This window comes from Coloeus monedula (genome assembly GCF_965178545.1).
Source record: "Coloeus monedula genome assembly, chromosome: 8".
Lineage (NCBI taxonomy): Eukaryota > Metazoa > Chordata > Aves > Passeriformes > Corvidae > Coloeus > Coloeus monedula.
Genome location: NC_138788.1, coordinates 15349709 through 15374214, shown reverse-complemented (window position 1 = coordinate 15374214; position 24506 = coordinate 15349709). Strand labels below are relative to the sequence as shown.

At 36.6% G+C, this 24506-nt stretch overlaps 1 protein-coding gene across 4 annotated transcripts in view; it reads right to left on the bottom strand.

The window, feature by feature from the left end:
* Positions 1-24506, bottom strand: part of POLR3A (RNA polymerase III subunit A) — a 39643-nt gene that overhangs the window by 1804 nt on the left and 13333 nt on the right. Inside the window, exons 16-33 of one of the 4 annotated variants that reach the window (XM_082286128.1) lie at positions 24173-24345; positions 23460-23571; positions 22094-22212; positions 20636-20773; positions 18958-19128; positions 18041-18154; positions 17291-17326; positions 14158-14244; positions 13990-14072; positions 12417-12587; positions 11748-11841; positions 11572-11664; positions 10970-11134; positions 10129-10293; positions 9656-9787; positions 8291-8423; positions 5367-5552; positions 3414-4813 (exon numbers count right to left, since the gene is read on the bottom strand). In XM_082286128.1, the coding sequence (XP_082142254.1) occupies positions 5404-5552; positions 8291-8423; positions 9656-9787; positions 10129-10293; positions 10970-11134; positions 11572-11664; positions 11748-11841; positions 12417-12587; positions 13990-14072; positions 14158-14244; positions 17291-17326; positions 18041-18154; positions 18958-19128; positions 20636-20773; positions 22094-22212; positions 23460-23571; positions 24173-24345 (2135 nt within the window). In that variant the 3' untranslated portion in view covers positions 3414-4813; positions 5367-5403. Of the gene's footprint in view, positions 1-3413; positions 5553-8290; positions 8424-9655; positions 9788-10128; positions 10294-10969; positions 11135-11571; positions 11665-11747; positions 11842-12416; positions 12588-13989; positions 14073-14157; positions 14245-17290; positions 17327-18040; positions 18155-18957; positions 19129-20635; positions 20774-22093; positions 22213-23459; positions 23572-24172; positions 24346-24506 lie in introns of those variants that run through there. The other 3 variants (XM_082286127.1, XM_082286126.1, XM_082286129.1) reach the window with 3 other exon arrangements.

Here is a 24506-nt window from a genome sequence, read left to right as displayed (position 1 = left end):
CCTGACAAAACACCACTATCATGGAGAAGAACTTGGACTGAAATCTTGAGGGTACGGTACCCCAGCTTTCTGAAAGCCACAGTCAGAGAGACACTTGCATGTCCTCTTTTACCCATGGACTAAAATTCCTCTGCACTACCTGGTTCTGAAACCAACATAAAAATTAAGACAGTTTGCAATGAATGTCTGCCATCACAGCGCTACGATCAACAGAAACAACAGAAAAACCAACATAGAATAGCTTTCCTTTACAGACTTCAGTGAATTACCCATCTGCTCTTCATAGATGTTGTCACCTCTCTTCCAGGAAGAGACACAACTTAAGGAATGTAACTGATGTAATTTCTGTATCTTGTCCCAGTAGCAGGACTTACATATTACTAAAAACTCCTCAGATAAGGATTTTCTAGGAACATTTCTGATCTAACTGCAGGTATCAACACGTTTTAAAAGATTCCTATTCATCTGCTAATTATAGCTATGATCTTCCACATGAGCTGTCCCAGAACCCACCAGGAACAGCAGTTTTTACACTTAACAGTAGCAATCACTGTAGTTCAGCAGATGTAATTACGCACAGTTGGTTGATAGAGCTTTATAACTAAACAGATACAATACCTGGAGGAATTAATTCAGAGTTATTGCTCATTATTAAGTCACCCACAAAATGAATGATGATTTAACTATAATTTGTCACAGCCACTAACAGCAATCCCCAGGACAAATAACAAAATCTTAGTTCTCAGGAATTAATACCTGTCCTTTTCCCAGCTATTTCCAGTACTTCACTAGGACTCCTTAAAGAGATTATGAATATCTGTGTGTCACTTTACCCAGCTGCCATGTCTGTTTCTTCCCCAAGCAGATCTGAATTTCTACACTGCTTCCATATACCCCTGCTTATTTTTGCATTTCCTGTCTTTTCTGCTTTCTTCCCTTTATCCTCAACACCAGCAGAAACCACCATATTCCTATACAACATCAGTCCTATCTACTGTCATTGCTTCCAAAAGGAGCATGCAATTATTCCTGATCCTGCAGGCTTGGATTCACAGGACAGACTCTTTAGATGAAGAAACACCTTTTAACATCAGATACACACAGTGGCTTCACTCAGAAGTAACTGTGGTGGTTGAGGCAATGCAGCGTCAGAGCAGCTAATGGCCCACAGAACCCCTGAGCACAGCCAGCCAATACCAGATTCTCACCACTGTGAATTGAGTCACAATAAGACAGGAACTAACAAACTATGGGCACGCTTGTAGCTTTCAGACATTCAAGTGGAGGTCATCTGTCATAAATCTTGCTGGTTTCAGCTGTCTGTGCACAGAGAAGACCACCTGTTTCATATTATTTCCAGTCCTAACCATTGGTCTCTTGCATTGATCAGCATCACCTTTAAGTGTTTTTAATGCAGCCGTGCCTTGGAGTTGAGCGGCAGCTGAAGGATGTGAGATACTCCCCAGCCAGCTGCCAGAACTTCATGCTTCAGAGCAGCTCTCAGAGCTGGATTTCAGTGCTGGAAAGACTGACTGCAGATTGGAACAATCACGGCTGCATGGAAAATGCTGCCACTAAAGACATGTCCCCACTCACTGCAGATTGGCTGTTCTATCACTTCCCAGGGGCAACTCACTACGTCCTTTTAGGAGTGACTATAGCCTTTACTTAAGTACTGCTTTTTGCTTGTTGATTTTTTAAGCCAGATAGACAAAATATATGCAAGTGAAAATTTTACTAATTAATGAAAAAGCATATGTGGACTCTGCTTTCTCCTTCTTAAGAAAATTAATTCCCTTAATTTCCTTCCTCATGCACATCATTGTAACAGGTAACTTACCCTCTTATAGTTACATTTCAGTCCTGATATTGCAAAAAAACCATTTTTAATAGAAAAAAAAAATAAAGAAGCTACCCAAATACTTCTTTTCTCAAAAGAAAATGCTGCTCTCTAGTGGAAGATGATGATATATGATCTGGTTTCATTAAGAAGGAATGTTTTAAAATTTTCATTTTATCCGTTACAGGAAGCTTTGATTCATTTTCACAAGCACTGAAACACCAAAGTAGCAGGGCTGGTTTGTTTTCTATGAGTCTTTCAGATCAGCCTGAGAGATTCTGGTATTCATTCTTCAAGATGAACTGGCTATGCATTTGTATCAGTACCATAATCACATGCAAATAACCTGCCAAGTACTGATGCATTAAAATATTAACATATCTTATAATTTGGTCCCTTTTAGTTTTTCTGTTCTTAGACAATATAAAAATAATAGGCCAATTTTGCTTATTTTCTTATGTTTTTTCCCAACATATTTAATTACCAACAGACTTTCCTAGGTCTGAATACAAAGCTTAGCCAACCACTTCAAAGATAGATTTATTAGTTACATGCACAGAATAATTCAGGCAAATATGCAAATACTAAGAAAATTTGTATCCTGTTTGCTATGGGTTTCTAAAGACATTTCTGTCTGCAAGCACAGTGATACAAAATTGAGGAATTCCTGTTGCAGTGGTTCCTTCAACTTATACTGAAACAGTGACAATTGGTCAGAGGTCAAGGAATATTTGTCCTGCAACAGCCAAATTTTTTCCTACTTGGAGTTAACTTACAGAACGCAGCATTCATATGCTTTCATTTTCTTTTTTATCTTTAAGCATAGATAATCAAAAAAGGAAATAGCCTTCTATACTAAATTTATTCAAGTTATGGACCAAAGCAGCACAATTCTGGATTTACTTCCAGCTTTCCATAGTCATAACAGGAAACCTATATAGCATGTGCAGCTGCTTTCTTCTCTCTCTGCAGGTAAGAGACGTGTGTGAAGTAGTTTCCTGATAAACACACCAAGAAAGTACTTCATTTTATGAGTTTAAATTTGTTTTAAAACAGATGGAAAAAATGAAGATGAGAAAGCAGCATATGGATATTTGAAAACAAATTGATTTCTTGAAAATTTACACTTAACTAATTTCAATTAGCACATTAATTACAAAATAGAGGAAAATGTGAAAAATAGTATTTATTTTTAAAAAATTAAACCCAAAATAAGCTAAAGAATTTACTAAAAATGTAAATTTTATTATTCCAAAGTTCCATTTCTTTACTGTTAAAACTAACCCTTAAGAAAAAGCTGCTTACGAGTGAAATCCAACAGCTAATTTGTTTACTGACTGCACAGAGAGCTCAAACAATAATTACTAATTCAGAGTGCTCTTGTAAACAATCTATTTTTGGTTGAAACACTCATGAGGCTCAGAGCATGATCTGAGGACAAGACACAGTGACTTTAAGCAAGACAGATTTTATATTACTTATTAATTTACATTGTAAATACCTGAGATTTAAGTTTAAATAATTCTCAATTGTCTTACTAACTAAGCAAATAAAGGAAATGGAGGTTATCTCATCCATAAATTAATTATGCAGAAATATAATACACCAATAAATAAACACAAGGTTTCCATATTCTTTACCTCTGCCTCTTTTTATTGTCATATTTAAGACAATGATAAAAGATGTAATTTAATTTTTACTTTTAAAACATACAAGAGAGTGAACCCACCATTTAAATAGCTCATTTCTCTATATTTACAAAACACCAAAACCACACAAAACAAAACAAAAAAAACCAAAAACCCCAAACCAACCAAACAAAAAAACCTAACCAAACAAAAAGAAAAACCCAAAACCAAAAAAAAAGAGAACAAAAAAACCCCCCAAAAATGGAAGAAAGAAAGATGTGGTTATTTGTTCCAATACAAACTCTACCCATTTTGACCTTGGGAAGAATCTTTATTCAGAAAAATGCCAAGCACTATCAGTAGAATTTCCCATGATAAAACAAAGTACTGAACCACAGGAAAGGTTTATGGGCTTTCTCTCCATGAAGCCCCTACTCATGTTAAATTTACAACTTGAAAAAGAAATAGACAAATGAGTAAGTGGCAATCTCACTGAGATCACAAAGAAAACTTTGATTTATTCTGAAATTTCTATTACTAAAACAGAGATAGCAAAATATATGTAGTTTTTAGAGCAGATAATAAATGCACTACATTCTCCATCTTCACCCTGCCAAAATCTAGGCAGATGTAGATCTTAGCATCACACTGAAAATACAAAATAATTTGAGAATAGCTATGTTGAATTTCACATGAGATCTTGTCTGCATGGAGCATGAATTAAAAAACAGACACAGTGGCACTTTAAGACTTAAACCAGTAGATTTACAGTCTCTGAATGTAGCCTTACACTTTTCTTGGACATAAAGCCAAAATGCAGCACAAATGTGTTCATTTTCAAATGCTAGAATACTCAGCAGTCTACTTTTACTTCATGTGGGCACAATTTCTGCTTTTTTCTCTACTTCCTTGACCCATGTCATGAGCACACTGAGTATCCAAACACTGCTGACAAAACAAGAAGGTACTTTCCCTCCTTAGCACCACAGTAAATTTAAACATACTGCACTGAAATGATTTGAGATCTATATTCATTCTGAAAACTGCTTTAGTGGACTAAATCTAAAAATACTTCCAAATTATTTCACGGCAATGCATAGAAACAGCATCCGCTTCAATTTCTACTTTATATAGTAAAATAAAACTAGGTTGTTCAGATGATCCTGCTCAATTATGAAACTTTCCCTAAACTAAGACTACTGTAAGTTACTGATTCCAGCAGTTAGACAGTTGCTGTCATATGAAAAGCTATCTATAATTTGCAGTATTCTTACAACAGTCTTCTCAGAATTTAGTAGCATCCACAATGTGCAGCTTCTTGTAGATATGGTCCCAAAACAGAATCCTGGGGAGGAAAATAATTTAATGGATAATAACTCAGGATAAAGAAAAACCAATTAAAACTACCAAAAGCAAAGAGCAAGTATTTCAAACACTTTGAACAGCACTCCTGAACTCACTATGAATTAATCACAGACTCAGTTCCAGCTTTCTGAAGTTCCTGCTCTTAACAGCTGTAGACTGACCTCTGCAGCTCCTGTTGAAAGGACATTTCCAAAAGCACTCTGGGCAAGCTCACAGAACTCTCTTGCAATTTTCTTTTTTTTTAGTAAAAAAAATCTGAATACACATGTAATAAATACTGAGTTAATAACAGCTCCCACCCATTAACAGTAATAGAAAAAGCAAACACTATCACATGAAAATGTTATCAGGTGAAATCTACTTTAAATTTATTTCCACTCTTTGGTACACTCTTTCCTTTCAGGGTCTGTACTAAAAACAGGTGGTGAACAACTGGGCAATTCTTTTGATAGTATTTAACTTACCAATTCACTGCTATTGAGACACATAGAACTGATAATACACTTTTCTTAATTTAAATTATGTTTGCTTACTATTTCTTGGTTTACTATCTTGTTTTATGTCCAAGTGCTACGTAACAATGGGAATGTGAAATTCATTATGATCAAATATCAGAGGCCGCCTGGGAGGGGTTGATTCTTTGTCCGCTTTGTGTAACAGTTTAAAGAGTCCTGTTCCAATATTCATTGGAATTCCCATGATGATGCACTCAGAAACACCTAGGAAAAAGCCAAACAAACACAGTGAACATTTGAACAGTAAGGATTTACAAAACTACTTTCATTTGCCCATTCCGTTATGTGTTGCCTACAAAATCTTGAAATTCACAGGTAAGGACCAAGGCCCCTTCACTTGACAAAGTTAAATGTCATGGTCATCAGACCAGTATGTTACGTAAAGAGCATTAAATCCTACAGGAAAACCTCAACCTAACCTAGACATCTCCAGTAATGAAAGCCCTTCAGAAGGTTTCCTTTTGGAGAAGACATATTCCATGCAGTGCCTGTAGCACAAGATGCAAGGCAAACTTACTTCATGTTAATTCTCTGACTCAGTGCTAAGGCTTCAGTCAAATCTGGCAGGGTTCCTTTGAAACCTCCCCAAGTTCCCAGTGAGAAAGGCACAGAAGTACTTGAGCTTTAACACTTCTGGCATTTTCACCACTCAAAAAGTGCTCATTTTGAAGTGAAGATTGAGTCTGTCCCAATGATTTTTGATGGTTGTAACATTTTCACTGCAATGTGCTGACACATTTATATTCCAGATCTACCAATGTGCACAACTTTTCCAAACAACGTTCCACACTCAAAGCAAGCTCTCAGATACCAGTGTTTCTCTCTCAGCATACTGCTATGATCCAAATGACATTTTTGCATGTTCTCATGTCCTAGACTGTCCTCCACATAAATGTTTAAGAAGGTAACAATAAATAGCTGTACCTTTGAATGCACAAAGGGTGAAATACATTTACTCAAAATTCTGGCAAGGCATGATTTGTAATTTGAATGTATAGGAATGAAGAGTCTGTATTTTTGCTCTTAGACCAGTGCTGCATTTCTACATTATTTGCCAATAATATGCTCTTAAAAATCTTGTGCAAAAGATAACTTTCAAGAGGTACTGTAGATTTAGGCCCCTACAGCACGCACGTTACAACAGATAAAGGAAATACCTTTCTTACATCTAGCAAAAAAACCTTCCCTGCTTTTGCACAATAATCTTTCAACCTGAGTCTACCACTGAATCATGAAAACTGAATTTAGATTTTGTACATCCCTATTCACTTGCAATACTTCCACATACACAACAAGAAGTCTTCCTCCCCACCTCCTTTTTGCCTCACGGACCAAGTAATAAGTCAGGCAGCCGCACAGAAATTTTTCACACAAGCAAGCCAGTATCATCTCTTCAGTTTTGGTAAGCAGACAACAATTGCTGTTTTCTCCACTGCATTTCCTTATTCAAACTAAAATATTATATAGGAGGCGACATCAAAATACCTTTGGTTTTCACATTATTCAAAACAGGATTTTACTAGCTCAGAGGGGACTTAGAGAACACATTTTCTTTTCCTTACTGTCTAGGACTGAATCATTCTCAGAAAGGATCTTTGCTTTAATTGTGGGCAAATTACTAAAAAATTAAAAAAAAAAAAAAAAAGGAAATTAAATCCCACTCATGTGGAATGCTGGAGAGCCAGAAGTGGCAGAGCTCTCAAAATACAAGCTAGTAATACACAGATTCCAGTGATTCAGAAAATACTGTGCACAAAGCACTGTTTGAAACTGGCTACACGAAGACTACCTAGACATACACAAAACCCAGTAAATTTTAACATAACACATGCATATTTCTGTATTTCATTAGCACCCAGAAACTTCCAATGAGCAATTCCAGCTCCAGGAGGGTAGGTATTGCATACACAGATCTTGAAAAGGGTGAAACCTGCTTGATTTCTTTTCTCTGTTTAACCTATTAGACAGACTTTTTAACAATTCAGTCCCAAAATGCATATAGCTTAAAGGAGAAGAAAATCTGATTGAGGGCTAATGGGGGCAAAGGCATTAAAAAAAACCAAACTAATTCCAAATATTAGAGCACATGGCAAAAATACAAAATAAAGAGACAAACAGAATACCAGAACTCTTTTAATGAATATTCTGGTTGCTGAATGTATGTGGGCATGCATACACTTGTGGATATGTAGCCATATATTTTCAAAATTTACAGATTCATTCATGAATTCAGTAAGATGATTCAGTGGATGCTAATGAATTTAAATTTAAAACTGAAGAACAGATACCTTTAAAAAGAAATTTCTGACAACAGAAACTGTTCTGTTAAATGATAAACAAGACTTCTAATTAAAAAAACAAAGACCCATAATTTTCATCTATTTAGATTAGAACTAAATGAAGAAGTCAAGAACCTAGCCTTTCTGCTTATTTCTAGGTATCAGTGCCAAATCACCTAAGCAATCGGGTAACAGTGTAATCTTCAGCTAGGCTGAGATGTACCTGTCTTCCTACTTCTTAGCAGGAATGAAAATGAAACCTAAATACTGAGTGAGGTACTAAATTTATTCATCAGCTCTAGGTGTTGAAGATACACAAACATTTCACAATAGAAAAAAACAGAACTAGTGATAGTGGGACAAATTTCCTAGTATTTCACTGAGATCTAGCATGAGAAGTAAAACCAAACTACCCAAAGTGTACTTTGAGAAACATCCAGCAAATATCCAACTGACTTGAAGATCTCAGTCAGAGATTAGAAGTAGAGAAACATACACTAAACTTCTAGGACCGAGGGGGTCCTAGAAGATGGATGAGGCTCAGACCTGAAGTTTTTGACATACCACCTGAACAGGAAGCTTAACAAAGCAAAACTCCAATGCTTTGAAGAAGTTTACAGATGTTGGGTAAGGACCACAAACTGCAGACTTTGCAATACCTACCACAAACAGAATCCTTCTGTCCAAAGTAAGCAGCATCAAAGAGATGGTCAGCAGTCTTCTCAAAAGAAGCCAGCATCAACACACTTTCCTTCATTTTTGCCAGTCCAAACCTGGTAATGCCCAGCACTTCACCCTTGATTGATGGAAAAACCCAAAGAGTAAGCCCAAGTAAATAAATATACTATCTATAATAGAGAATTGTCATAAGACATTGCTTTACAGTTGAACATCCTGAAGGTTAATAGTTTGATAGTAATCAATATTTATATAAAACAAAAGTCATTCTTCATATACAACATAAGCTGCTACAAACAGTTAATAGATCATTTTTTAAAGCAAGAGTATTGAAAAGATTGAAAGAAACATGGCCATGAGAAAACCCCCCACAATTATAAACTGGCTTCTGAGCTACAAACTTCAGTGGGGTCTGAGAGCAATATGCTGAATCTATTGCCTATTATCTACAGATAAATCTGACCTCAGCTGCCAGGAGTTGACAGAAGATGCTAAATCTTCATTTTTTCATTCTCCAGAAAAAAAGGTAATTAGCTTTTTAAACTAACTTATTTCTGCCTATGTTTGTTAGAAAAATCCTGATTATAACAGATTTCACAAAGAAGCCTAAGTCACAAGTACAGGCAAAAGAATGCATGGTAGGAGCCCACCAAGTTTAAAACATGGCACTCTGATGCCCTTTTCTACTGTTGTGCTGCAGCTCCACAGGGTCAGCCCTGGGGACTGCTGCAGCTCAATACAACAAAGCTCTGCAGTTTTGGAACAAATCAGAACTTCATCCATTTCACCCAAATTAAACCCTTGCACTCTGGCAGGCAAATTGGAAAATCTTACTTCACTAAGTGTACTCAACTCTAAAAACCACATTGGATGTGAAAGAAAGAAAATAATCAATAAAGAGCAGATATGATTTTGCACTAACACGTTCTGTAAGACTGTTCACATCAGCTGATTCTATGTGTAGTGTCTGTATCCTTTGACTCTCACATATGGTGCAGCTGTTATGAACCACACCCCGTGGGGTTTTCTGCACAGCAAGCCTTAAACTGCATGCATGGCTACCCAAACAGCTGATTTTCACACCGTCATTTTCAGGATTCCTATTTTCAATATGAAATTATTGTTCCCTTCTCATTTTATCCATTTGTTTTCAGTCAAAATAGATCCCTCCTCCCCCAAGAACTGGGGTAATTAAGCATTTTGTGTAAAATACAAATAACAGTATTAGGTCAGTACAACTTTGAATTCTTTAAACCTAGAATGAATTTCCATCTCCCTAGCTCCCTAGCTGGTAAAATTAATTTGTATAAACAGGCCAATAGTAACATTTAGATAAGACATAGTACAAACCTTGTAAGTCATTAGATCAGACAATAACATAACATGTCTCCTGTCAATGCTCATGCCATGGTTCACCATCGTATACTGAATCTCATTGATAATGGTTGTCCGAGCAGCTTCAATTCCCAGAGTTTTCTCTACCTACACAAGATATTGTTACATGATTGTTATGTGTTAGATGAAAGAAGAACCAATTGCTTGGAGCAAGTATATTCCTGGTATAAATACCATCTGATAGTATATTGATATTCCATTTCTATGATTACCCTTTTAAACTTCTCCATTTGAAAAATATTTATAGAAACAGCTTCTTTGAAGTGAACAGTGCTGCCAGTGGAATTATTCTCTTGTGTTAATGCATTCTGACACCTATTAGTGAAATCAGGCTTGATTCCATATCAACTCCTGTATCTGAGCACAAACAAGCACTTTGTAATAAAGATGCTATGGGGAAAACCCCACAGCACCCATTTAGACATTACCTCGTAAGTGTTGTTAGAGGATGTTTTTGTTCCTTTCACTCCATGAGTAGCCATAACAGCTCGTAGATTATCACCTTCAACCAGAAGTTTGTATTTTTCCTTTCCACTTTGTTCGTCAACATGAATGACAGCTCGGGAAACCTCTGGTATGCCTTGCACTACAACCTTCATAAGACAAAAACCCCCTGGTAACTTTGATGTATACAGTAACACAGTATAAAAGGGTAACACTTAACAGCATTCAAACCTACTGAGAAGGTCTAGTAAGTGGAGTAAAGGCTCACTCAAAACACATATGAATAAGATTTCTTATTCTTAAATACACAAACTGACACTGACACTGTACTATAAACCTTGCTCACTATCTACATTTTATATTTTACGTCAGATATTCTCATACTCAGGTTTGGGTGTCTCAATAGCAGCAGACCCATACAAATAAAAGGGCAAGCTGCTAACAATAAAGGTTCATTTATCCCTATTTTTAGAATCCAGAGTAGACAGTCTCCTCACAGAAAGCTGAAAAAATGCCAGATACTGTCATGTGGTTCAATTCTAGATGCAGCTGGAAACAGATGCAACTATTTAATAAAACTGCTGCACTTGGAAAGCTTCAGTAAACTGTGAGGGGAATATCAAAGCTTCCATTTTATTTACAAATACTGGTAAAGGATGGCTTAATTTCAACAGCAAGGCAGTACCACCACAATCTAAGAGTTACTGACCTAGCCTATCTTCACTGTCAATACCGACAAGAATTATTTTGTCTTGCCACCATGGAACCCCGAATTATTACTACTGATTACCTCCCACAAAAGCATGAGAAAGCCTTTGCTTTTACCTTTGGCAGTTCTTCCTTGAGGGACTGCAATACATAATACATGGAACTCTTGCTATTTTCACGAGGGGTCACACATACAACTGCTTCTCCATGGACAGCAACATCCCCAGGCTTCACTCTGAGCTTAGAGATGCAAATTGAGTAGCGCACAGTCTCTGCATTCACCTGTGGCAAAAGTCAGCCAGCAAACACCAGGGTTATCTCTCAGCATATATCAACATGCTCAAGTAAGTAGAAAAGTCTTTCAACAGATTATAAAAAGGAAGAATGTAGGAAAAAAATCCCCAAATATTCTCTTCTAAATTAGTCTTACAAATTGCATGAAATACTACCTTATACTGAGGGTACCAGCCCATACATTAATCAATGGACAGAAACTGCATCCCTGGGAGTAACAAGACACAAATTCATGTTCTCTCATTTCCAAATAAAGGGGAAATTATCCACTTTGCAAGGGAAAAAAAAAGATGTAATGTAGCCACACAACATCCATTACTCACTTCCTTTTTTTTAACTTCCACTGGTGTGATTTCTGACACAGCATTAAAAGACCCTTTGGGACGTATCCAAGGTGTATTCTGCATAAGAACTGAACAACTCACCTCTAATCTCAGTAGTCTAATGCGCTCTAAAGACAGCTTCACTAGGATGAAGCAGTCATCTGGAAGAAACACTTCTTCAATATATTCAGAAATCTTTAAACAATAAGAACAAAAGTTAGCATGCAAAAATGGCTAAAATGCCATTAAAGCATTAGCAAGAATACACTTTTTCTTACCTCTCCTAACAAAGTTTTCTCAATTCTTCCTTTAACCAGACGGGCAAAATCAGGATCATCATCTTTGTCCAACTGTGCTGTTATAATAGGGGTGCTAAAAGAATAAACACACACACACAGAAAAAAAAGCCAGCTAGGAAATTGCTCAGAGTATAGATGGCAACTTGAATTACAGCTTCCTTATGGAATTTATCTCTTATCTAGAGCAGTATTTAGTAAGATAAAGAGATCTTCAGGTTCCTCAGGTGTATTTAAGAAAAATTACTCTTCATGTACTTTGGGCTGGTAAAAACAAGCGAACACTCAAGTACTAGTGACTGTTTTCATGGCATATGTTATCCTAGTATTTAAGCATGGCTTCATGCATACCTACAAATAGGTATGCTTCAAGTACTGCTAAACACTAGAGCACTTCACAATAAATGAGACATCTAAGGAAATACTATACTGAACAAATAATCCTTTCCTTTATTTGATTTTCTCTCTGGGCTTAAGTATCACTTACAGTTGGGCAGACATTAGATTTTTCTTGTTTGGGTATTTGCATTGAATGATGTCTAGTATATTGCTGAGGACAGGGAAATGCTATCATGTATTGCAAGTTTATCCATCAGGTTTCACGTGGGCAAAGGAAATAAAATGCCAAACAAATCAAAACAATGTCAGTACCTAATAGCCTTTGAAGCATTAATGATTTCTTTGATTCTTGGCACGCCCAAAGTAATGTTCATTGAAGCAACACCAGCAAAATGGAAAGTCTTCAGAGTCATCTGTGTGCCAGGCTCACCAATACTCTGTGCACAAAGAGCTCCTACTGCAGAACCAGGCTCCATCTGCGCCCTGATAAAAAAATATAGAAAGAGACATGGAACTGAATAAGGTAAAAGATCCTAAGCAAACAGCAAGAGAAACTATTCTGGTAGATATACGAGAAGTTTATTAATATATTATTATAGTAAACAAACAAGAGAGAGGCTGAAAGGTCACCAATACTTTAAGACTGATTCCATGCAAAGCAAGAAGATGCCCGTCATATAAGCATTCCACAGGTGTAGTATAACTTCCATAACAGATAACAATATGCTTGTCCTCTTCCTCCTAAGCATCAAGCAGTAGATCCAGGATTCTCCCTTCAGGGAAATCCCATATGCTAACATTTACTTATTACATGGAAAAATGATAATTAACATTTAAAAACACTTAAGACAAATGTGAACAAGTACTCCTAATAAGGGAAAGCAAAAAATTGGTAACTGCTTTAAAATAGTTAAGAACTTAACATATACATGAATTTTCTAGAAGAATAAAACATTAGGAAACAATTGATGCAGATAGGCCACAAAGGACAGAACACCCATGGCTGCAGGTCGATGTCCAAATCCAAGAAGTCTAAATAAATGAAATAAATCTCAATGGATAAAGAGATTAAAACATCCACACTAGCATTATCTTGGTAGAAACCAAGAACAACAAACAAAAGGATCCTATGTGTGCATAACAGATCAAAGAACATTTTAGAACAAAGTGTGATATAACTCCTCAGACTGTGTAGATCAAGAATAGCTATCCAGATACACATGAATTTGCAACTCATCTATTTAGAGTTTGTTCTGCATGGACTTATTGAAGGTTTTCAAAAGCCTCCTGCAAGAGGGGGAGGAAGAAAACGTCTGGCAGTGGGTGTAAAAATGTTAAGTGTTTGAACAATATCCTCCCTTACTCTGAATCCTATAACTTTTGGCTTTTACCAGAGTCTGCTGCCAAAACAGAGTCTGTGGATTTAAGTAGTGAGTAGCAAAAGCCTAAAACTGTGCCTCTTGGTATGATTACTATTATTTCAGAAGGAATGTGCTTAAACACAAGCAGATAACGGCATATTCAAGAAACATAAAATGAAACATAAAGCATTTTTTCTACAATGTAAAAGGATACCAAAGATAGTCTGTTTATGAAAGAATCTGATTTTGACTCAAGACAAATGTAAAAACCCCACCTGTCAGACCTCTAGAACTTTTAGTACAAGACTCATTTCTGCTTTAACAAGCCCACCTGTAGACAGGGATGCCTTTTTTTTTATGGCATCCTACCTTTGTCTTGCAATGTTTATGTTATTGGAGCAATTGTTTCTAATTCCTTGTACTACATTCCCAACAGAACCAACAGTCATACAGTAAAAACAGCAAAATACACCCCTATGTTACCAACAAAACAGCATTGAGAACACAGCAGGGTAAACACTCACCTCATGTATTTGTCTCTACAAGTCTCTAGAAATTTCTCTAATTGTGTTGGAGTAATCCTGTCCAACTGATATAAAACTCTTGGCTGAAAAGAGAAAGGAATAGTTGGAAAAGCAACAACTTAAGAAGATTGTAAAGAACTACATCATTACCCCATTGAAACTATTTACCTCTGTTGTGCCATTGTCATTAATTCCATACTTGTCCCTAGTTTTTTTTATCTTCTCAGAAACACCTTTGATGAATTTTTTAATTTCCTGAAATCACATTAAAGCCACAGTAAGCAAAGACATGGTCTCCATATTGAAGTCTTCAACACTAAGTTACTTACTTAAAGCTCCAAATATTTACAATAAATTAATAATGCACAATATGGAGAGAAGAACATCAAAATTTAGACAAACACATACACTTGAGTTTAGCAAACCAGATCCACTCTCGTGTAGCCACAAATCAGTAGCAGTACATGAGGAATATTGTCCATGCTGAATAAGAGCATCCTTCCTGAGCACACACTGACAGGTGAAGATACCCAACTTGGGTTGATCCTACCTTCCTACCCACCACTTACTGAAACTGACTTAAAAACTCAAAAACCCCACAACTCAAAATCCTTATTTTTTGATGATACTGACACGAACACATTCTCACTCATTTCTCAGTATTCAAAATAGTCAAAATGGAAGACTGGCAAGAGAGGAAGTATATAAAGTATATCTGCTGTATAGACCTCAGATGCACTTTATTTGTGAGAAAAAAACCTCAAAACTATTATACACGTTGGTGTCTACCTAATATAATTTGAATAACTTCTCTATGCTGTGGAGAGGTCTTGCAGATAATTGCATTTAACATACCATAGTACATAAACTTTTCACTCTCTTACCAGGCTTACCCAAAAGAAGTTCTCATAGTCTTTACTGGAACATAAACTGAAACAATACTGTTAAAAAAATATCCAACATGTGCTCTATAAAAGATCATTTGGTCATTACACTTTGGATATAGACATGTACACTAGAAGTTATGAAATATGAGGTCCATGCTTAAACTCTTCCACAGATGTGGACTCAGTGCAAGTCATTGTTATAACACAGGGTTATCAAAACCAAAATATAAACAAAAAGCAAGAGGAAATCCTTCCCATTTATTTCAACAATGATTTAGCAAAGCTCCACAGAGAAGCAGTTTGATTTTTTTAGAGTCCTTTTAAACCCCTTCTACCTCATTAGTCCTACCTGACAGACTGAGTGATGGTTACATGATATCACCTCTTCTGCACTAGGTACTGGACTCCTTGCAACCACCACAGCAGCCGAGCACTGACAATTACTTGCAAAATTGAGTAAGTATCTGACTGGCTTTTTTTTTTTTAAACTGAGTTCATAAAATCATTATGAAAGCACTTCTATTACATCCTAACAGAATTCTCAGGCTCTCAAAATAACAGCATTCTTACTGGTATTCAAGGTGTTTCCAGAGAGTACATTACTTTCTGTGAATACCAGAAGCAAGTTCAAATGGAAGCACAGACAACAGAAGTGCTGCTGAAATGGATGCTTCAAAGTTGCTTCTTCACTTGGATGACAGGATGCATTCTTATGTTTTTGCCCCTTTTTTTTTGCCCTGCAGTAAGTAGCATTATTGACAAATAACATATCTGGACATTTTAAAGGCTTTTGACCCCAAAATAATTGCATAAAATTGATAATGTGGTTTATTTCCTAAAATAAGTGTTTAAGCAATAATACGGTATTAGAGAAGTTAATGTTTTTACTACAGGTACATAAAAAAGGAACACTGCAGGACTTGCAGAAGACTTTTCCCCTTTGACAGTGCCTGAGTTCCAAAGTACTTTAAAAAAATCCAAACAACTCCAACACAATAAATCAATTATTATACATAATTCTGAAGAAGGTATTCAAATGATACATTATTTCCATACACCAGAGTCAGAAAAGGTGAAAGATAAACCTCCGAAGACTTATTTTTCATTGTCAAATTTTTACTCATGCAGAAGACCTAAAGGAGGGAATTACTTATTCTTCTCAACTCTCAAGTATCTGTTGGCAGTTTATCCAAACTATGCATTAATTCATGCTGCAAATGGAATGAAAATGTAGCTCACTCTTTGCTGAGTCTCTCTCTCTCAGGACTTAAAATCTTTAATACAACACTCTACTCTATAAGCACAGCTATGTAACTTCCGGAGTGGACTCAAAAAAACATTGGTTTTTTTCACACCTTCTAAATCCATAGTCTTATTTTGGACCAGATTAACAAAAGGGCACCAAATGGGTTCAGTAAGGTCTGTCTCAATATGGGCCTTGTCAGCTCCTACAGAGCTGCTGTTTAGTCAAGGGCAGTTCAGGGTATAGGCCATGCTCACCCAGGGCTTGCCCCAGCACCCAAGTGAGTGGGATCATTTATACACCTGAAGCACTGCTCCCATTGCAATCCTTGCAGTGAAGAAGCCACTGAAATGCACAGTGGCACAGACAATGTCATGAGATTCAGCCAAAATCTGCTCCAGTTCCAGCAGACCCAGGAGGTCAACTCTGCATATGGCAGCACTGACAGGTTGTGTGCTGAGCTTTTTCTGTGTTTGCACCACATTCCCAAAACTCCTGATGTCTCAAATAAACCCACATAAAAATTACTGGCTTTTTTTTTTAAACTGTGAGGGTTTTTAAGGACTTCCCCCATTTACAACCAGAAGAAAAATAAATTTCCCTTCACCTGTACCTTAATATACTCAAATATGTTAAAACATTTACACTTTCAACATTGAAACTCTGCCAGCCAACAATCTGCTTTTTCATCAGCTGAATTCCGTCCAGCGAGGGCAGAGTGTAGGAAGAATGAATGCTGTCTGTTTGGAAGAGACTATTTAGACACACTCTGTTCCAGACTAGAGTGGGTAAGCTCATTACAGGAACCTCCTGCTAAAATAACAGCACTAAGAAGCATCTCTGTTCTGGAATGGAAAAGTGGAGGAATGAATAGGAAAACACCAGAAAAACATGCTAATATCCCTAGAGACTGAAAGAATGAATTTTAGAAAGAAGAGTCAAGCACTGAAAGAAAGCTTCCTCAAAATCCTTGAATTTAGTAATGGGTATTAATTAATGTGTCACCGTTTCCACATTAAAAAAGTTAAATAATTGTGATGAACACCTATGTCATAATTTAACAAGCAGTAATGTATATATGCTAACCAATTACTTTAGCACTATACACACATCTTTAGCTAAAAAGCACTAACATTAATGCTCACACAGTGCACACACATGCTACGATTACCTCATTATATTTTTCATAACCTGTCTCAGTTAAAGTCTTCAAGGATGAACAGAAAAAAAAAAGGAAAGAAGAAAACGTAACTATCTAAAACTTAAAAATCTTAAGTCAAGCTAATTATCACTAAGGTGATGTAGCCATATCTGTGCTTCTGAAATTAGTAACCATTATTTAGATTTTCATGATATGATTTAAAAGATGTATACTTCAAATAACTTTATCCGCAAACCCTGATATTAAACTATTTGATTTCTTTTCCTTCAGACTTGCAGTTAAGATTTAGAGTGTATTTCAAATATGGATATAGCTATTTTTTCAACTCCACTCTAGGAATGGAAGTGCAATTCAGGTTTACCTTGTTCTCTGAAACACTCTGATCTATTAAAAGGTCATTAAATTCATCTATAGGTCATTAAATTCATCTTGTTCTCATCACTGCCAGTAATCAGAATCAGAAGGTTCATCAAGGTAACAGCTTTATATGAAGGCAAGGTTAATTCTACAGGCAGGTTAATTCCACAGTTTTGACCAGTGATTCTCAAGGAAGTCTTGAGAATGGCTGCTCTCATAAATATTAAAATTGCCCAATGCTCTTTCAAACAAATTGAATTTTATAACTCAAAGTGAAAGCAATCACATGAACCTTCACTCATCCTTAAAAGATGTGTAAGTAGTCTCCAGACAGGCTGAAGTCCTATTCTTCATTTATAAGGAAAAGTTAAGCACAGTGTGATAAGGAAGTGAGATAATTACCTGCAGAAAACTGTCTTGGCAGCAAAGAAATTCATTCTTCTTCATGATGGACTCGGATGTTAACACCAATTCATTTTTGCTAAGGGCTGGTTCACTTCTGCATGGATAGACAGCCTTAACAGGAAAAAACATGACTTCTTCACAGACAGCATATGCACAAAAACTCCATTGCAAAGACACAGAATACAGACATGTAGAACTGATTAACAACATTCTTTAGTTTTGGTTGTGTAGTTTGTTTAATGGGGTTTTCTGTTGGGTTGGTTTTGGTTTACTATACTATATCAGACTACTGTGAAAAGAAGGGCCACATCCACTTCTACTTATTTCTGCAAATCTGAAGGTATACACCCAGACATTTCTAGTTCTATCCATTTATTACACTCACATTACAGAAAGCTGAACAGTTATTTCAGCAAAAGGCTTTTCTCTGAGGGAAGGGGGCCATGACACACCAACCAACCAACCACAAAACCAAAACTAAACAATACAGGTCTTCAAAGATCACAGTATTATTGAACAACCATCAGCCAAGTTCAACTCAAAGAACATCCATGTCTTGATTTAATAGAGAATTATTTTGTGCAATGTACCAAACTGGTACCCAAATAAGCCAGTAGTAATTTATCTAGTGAGTTGGATATTAGGCCCTAAAACTATGTTCAAGCACGGAAAGAAATTTTACTTTTCACAGCTTACACACAGTTTGGTCTCTGTACACAAACTGGTCTGTTCCACTGCAAAAAATATCTGTTACTCTTAGAACACACATGCTCAAACACTGACCAGGACCATTCAAAAAAGGCAATTTGAAAATAAATACTTCAAGTGAAACAATTTCCCCCATCATTTACTACTTTCTCCTCCATGCTTAATAGTATTTTCACATTTCCAAAAAGGATTTCAGCAATCCTTACCCTGATATTGTCTAGAACTCTCTTGAATTCCAGTGGTTCATCCTTCCCTTCCATAGCTGCAGGATCCAAGCCATCTCCTCCATAAATAAACTGTATAATGTCACCTGTAGAACTTCTGACTGTTAAATCATACTGTGAGCAAAGATCTTCAAGGGATTTTACCAGACGTCTCTGAAGGGAAAAAACCAAAAGTACACGGAAAGTAAAACAGATCTTTTTAAAAATAGCTGTTGATTTGCATTACAAGAAGTACAGAAACTGGACCCTGGAAATAAATCTGACACAGTGATGAGCAGGCATGAAAACCTATTTTAAATCATACATTACCCCTAAGGCTTTACTGTAGATTTCACAGAACATAAAAGTCAACAAAATTTCAAGCAACAACACAATACTCCACATTTAGAATTCCATGAAAGCTAATGACCTAAATAGCTGCAAGAACCTACTGTAGTTTGAGGGATTTATATGGGTTTTTTGGGACATAATACTCATATTCTTCCAAGCAGGTTTATTTCTCAAGGGATACAATACTTTTTGTGTATGGAAGCAGAACCACTCAACGATTGTTTTCACTGACAAAAACCATAAAGGTCATCTGCCAAAGCTATTTTTCTGTCTGGGTTATCTGCTTTTCTTACATTAACTCCTTATATTGGGAAATCCCTTAACTACCATCTTTCTTTGCATCCCAAAAAGAAAGCATGCTATGAAACATTTTAGGTGAAAAACATTTTTACTTGAACGATGGATTTCATTGTTCCACAAAAGCAAATTAGATCACCTAAACTAGCTTATAAATTGGTATTGTTTTCTCACTGGCAAGAAAAAAGGTAAGATAAAATAAATGCTAAGATATTTTTTTTTTTAATTCCAAAGTCCAAGAGTTACATTTCATTCATATAGGAAGAAAGTTGAAGATGAAAAATATTTTGCAGGTTGCTTATTGTATTTATATACATTTGTAAATACTTGCACACATGCCAAGATTATTCCATTAGTTTTGGAGACAAATGGTTCAATTAATCACCCACTCCAAAAGGAGGGTTTGTTCTGTCTTTGTACAGTTACTTGTGTATCTTGGAATGTGTTCCCAGCCCCAAATTATCTTGGCTTTTCCACTGCCTGTTACACTGGGAGGAGGGCTATACTTTGAACAGTACTTAAATGTTAGAACGGAAGTCTTAAGACTGCACATAATAGCAAGAATCTTTGTTGGAGGGACATTTATTTGCACAGGAGGTACAGCCAAAGACACTAAAATCTTCCAGAACCAGTCTAAGTCTATATGGCCAAGGTGCCTCTTACCTAGAGAGACCAGACACTGCAAGGGAGCTGTAGCTGCGTTTCTGTCATCACTCACATCACTTTTGCAAACACGCTACACAGAAGGTAGTCCTCAACAACTGCACAGAACAAGGACTTTTACGACCCATATTCGAGAGGAAACAGCTTAATACAAGCATGTTACCGTATCAGTGGCTGAGGTCTCATTTGCAAACTCCACACCTCCTGGAGATCAGACCAAGCCACGCATTTTACAGTATAAATTACTCTGTTACATTGAAAACACACACACAGAGTGTTTGCACTTCCCCCTGATCCATCACCTCAGCATACACATGAGAAATATCCACATTTTTCAAGATTGATGAACCTTCACTCTGCTGACAGTTACCTGCATATATCCAGTTTCAGCTGTTTTTACAGCTGTATCAACCAAACCTTCACGACCAGCCATTGTATGGAAAAAAAATTCAGTGGGAGTCAACCCAGAATAGAAGCTGTTAGCAACAAAGCCTTTTGCTGCAGGGAGCTGCAGGGAAGAGTGGGAAAAACACAGTTAAAATGCAATGTATGTTCTGTATGTTACAGAAAAGCATGATGCATGTCATCTAAATTCTGAAAATTAGCCAACACCCTCACTAACACTGATCTCAGCTCTGCTTAGCTCTCAAGTTCCATGTTTGTAATTTTAGATGCAAATAAAGGTTTCAGAAACCCTTGGCTAGTTCTTCCAAACTAATTTAACACTTTCTCCTTCCTTCTGCAAACCCTGTCACACTTCAAGCTATTCCTCTCAAACACTACACCAACACTTCAGACTCCCTTAAACTTGCAAAAATTGAAAAGGCAATTAAGAATGTTCATTTTATTATAGTAGTGCAAAGCTATTTGCTGAAGACTAAGGAATCCAGAAAAAATATTACTGGAGATATGTATAAAATTGATTTTTGGAATGATTTGCCCTCACCCCTGAGGAAAGTTCTTGCCAATGAAATTTACGCAGCAATTTTGACTTGAAGCCTTCAAGTCAAAAATCCCTTTTTGTTGTTATTTAACAGGTAATGCTTTCTAAATTAGAAAAAAAGCTAGAGCTAAATTTTATCTTCTCATCTAAACCATGTAGTATTGCTTCTTTTTCTATTTATTCAGTATGTTACAGAACTCGAAAGTTGAAATTTGGAATTCAGTGACAAACACAGGTGCCACAGATAACATCTGAGACTTAGCTAACACACTAATTAGACTATGGGCTTATACCTAGAACCTTCTTTACTGTTCCTTAGATTTCAAATAGCACTTTAAAAAAAATTGAAGTCACTGAATTATAAGAACAAATGCATGAGACCCATTATTGCTTCATGTAGGACAGAACTGAAATGTGAAACACTGAGAGTAACCTGTGATACCTATCCTGGTGGAAAAAGAAAAGCCAGACTCCCAAATGGTTTATCTGGCATATCTCACCTGTTTAAAAATACCAACATACATTCAGCAGTTTTCCTGAAAAGTATTAGTGCAGTCAAACTTTACACCAAAGAGAAACTTTGACATATTATTTTTAGGACTCTCAAGAGAACAAAAAATGTATCATCACCTCACTTTAATTTTCTAAATTAGAAAGGCTAAAGGAAGGCTTAGCTGTAAATAGTCAAGCTAACTAGACATCCTGTAGCAATTCAGAACACTGTTGTTAACTCCCAAATCACACAAAACATTTTACACTGACCATATCTGATCCTTTTCCTTCAGCATATCATGACAACAGATTTTATCATGCATCCTTCTCAAAATGCCTTAAGGAAACTTGTTTCACTTCCCTTCACAGTTTGCTGTAAGTGTACAGAATTACCTTAGAATGCTTCTCAAAGTGAGGCAAGGATCTGTTCTCAAACCCGTCAGGAACGCGGGACCCACTGATAGCCTGCTGACCTACACAAGCAATCATCTGGGATATGTTAATGAAGGAGCCTGAAAAGACAGAAAGGAAAAGAAAGCCCCTCACTCATAAATGAGGAATACACTGCTTCCCTGATGAGCTACTTTCACTTCCATGAAGATCTATTATTCAGCCTCATAATTGCTCAACAAAACAGAGCTGCAAGAGAGTTAGAGAAGCTTTTCTGTTACTCGTCCTGTTCATTTCAGCATTTGTGCAAAGGCTGACAATTAAGTCTATGATACAGCCAACTTTTCATTTTTTTTTCCTTTGGGTCATAGACATTCATGCCACCATTATTTGATTCCAGTCCTTATATTATCCTGGTTTGTTTTACAATATTTTTCATAAAGGGTTCAGTACCTACCAGGACTCCTAGAACGAATTAAGTCACTAACTCAGAAGTTTTATCTGCTGAATATGTTTGCAAACAATGCTTCTCCATCACCTCCACAAAAATTATACAGTTAAGATATTACTCTTCTTAGATTTTAGTATTTCTTTAGAACACACCATGTCACCACTATGAGGCATTCCACAATTTATTAGACAGCTAAAAAAGGCAAAAGGTTAAGTGATTTCTTCAAATTCTTACAGGAAACAAATGAAAGCTCAGACAAGAATTTGAGAGACCTTATAGCACCTTCCAGTACCTAAAGAGGGACTAAAAGAAAGACAAGACAGGGACTTTACACAAGGGCATGTAGTGTAGAACAGGGGGAATTACTGACAGAGGGCAGGGTAAGATCAGACATCAGGAAGAAACTCTTTATTATGAGGATGATGAGGCACTGGAACAAATTGCTCAGAGAGCTGTGAATGCCCCATCCTGGTCTGGTGGAAGGTGTCCCAACCCATGGCAGTGGGGTTGGAACTAGATGATCTTTAAACTCCCTTCCAAATAACTCCACAATTCTAGGAAATGTTAGTTCTAATTCTGAGTGTATCATTTGCAGTTGATTTTTCTATGTGATATAAATACTTGAAGTAGAAACACAACTGAAAACTTTTTACTGATTAATTCGTTCAAGTCCTAAGAACATCCAAAGTTCCAACAAGATGTTTTCCAACTTGTACTAAAATTTAAGATGCAAAAATACCAGAACATCAACTTGGTTTTAACTAACTATACCCAACCTGTACTTACTGAGCCACTTAAAAAAACTATGACATGAACTTGCACAACTGACAGAATAATACAAGCTATAAAGATGGAACAAGTCATTGTCACAGAAGTGACTGAGTGAGCAACCTACATGCCAAGTTCAGCTATCCCTACCTTTAGAACCACAGAGAGCCATGATCAGGGGACTGTTGCTCTTGTCCAGTTCTCTGAGACAGGCACTGCCAGCATGATCTCTGATAACAGACAGTTCTTTAAGGATTAAAGCCTGAAATACAGCCAAAAAGCACTTAAACAAACAGAACTCTATCACTCCCAGCAACACCTTCACTAGTCAAAGGGAATTCAAAATACAGTAAAGACAAAGAAACCCCCTTGTTGCTTCAGGTAGAACAGTTTTAAATTTTAGCTTGCCTAACTTCCAGTTTGCTGCAGAATATGTCTTTGTTGGGATAAGACAGGGGTATCCAGGAACATGACAATGTCTTGGCAGCAGCAAAAACTTCAGCCAAATTGAGCACTGCACTAAGTTCTAAGTCACACTGTGCTACATGAAAGATAACCACAAAAATCTTGATCAATATAATCAACTCCGTTCCAATTACTTGCATAATTCGATTCCCTTGTATCGCCCCAATACACCCTGGAGGATCTCAGCTGTTATGTGTTTAGCTAACATTTTTAGATGCATATAAGCACCTTAAAGTCTATATAGACTTGGCTCAAGTTGCATGCCTAGGGACTGTATTTGCTTGTATTTTTAGGTTTCAGAAGAGAACTTTAGACATCACAATGTACATGAATGTATTTGTGAAGTCTCTACTCAAAATGGATGATCTAAATAAAATGATCTAAATAAAAAGGTTTACCTCTAGTGTCTCTTCTGCAGTACAACCAGGCTGCTGCTGTAGTTTGCCAGTGTTGAGAGCTTCAATATACTCATCACATTTCTTATAGCCAGCATTCAGGAGTTCATACTTAGCTTTTAGCAGGCCCTGCCCAGGGGTTACATCACCAATTCCAATTGAAAAGCCACGATTAGCTATTATTAAAAAGAAAATAAATTATTTTGATAGCTCAATCTCATATAGAGAAAACAAATTAAAACCAGGAACTGTTATTGGGAACTTGCAATTTCACCTCCCATCATGTGACCATCACAAGCACTTCATAAACAGTAAGTTTTTTCACTGTCTGCCAGCT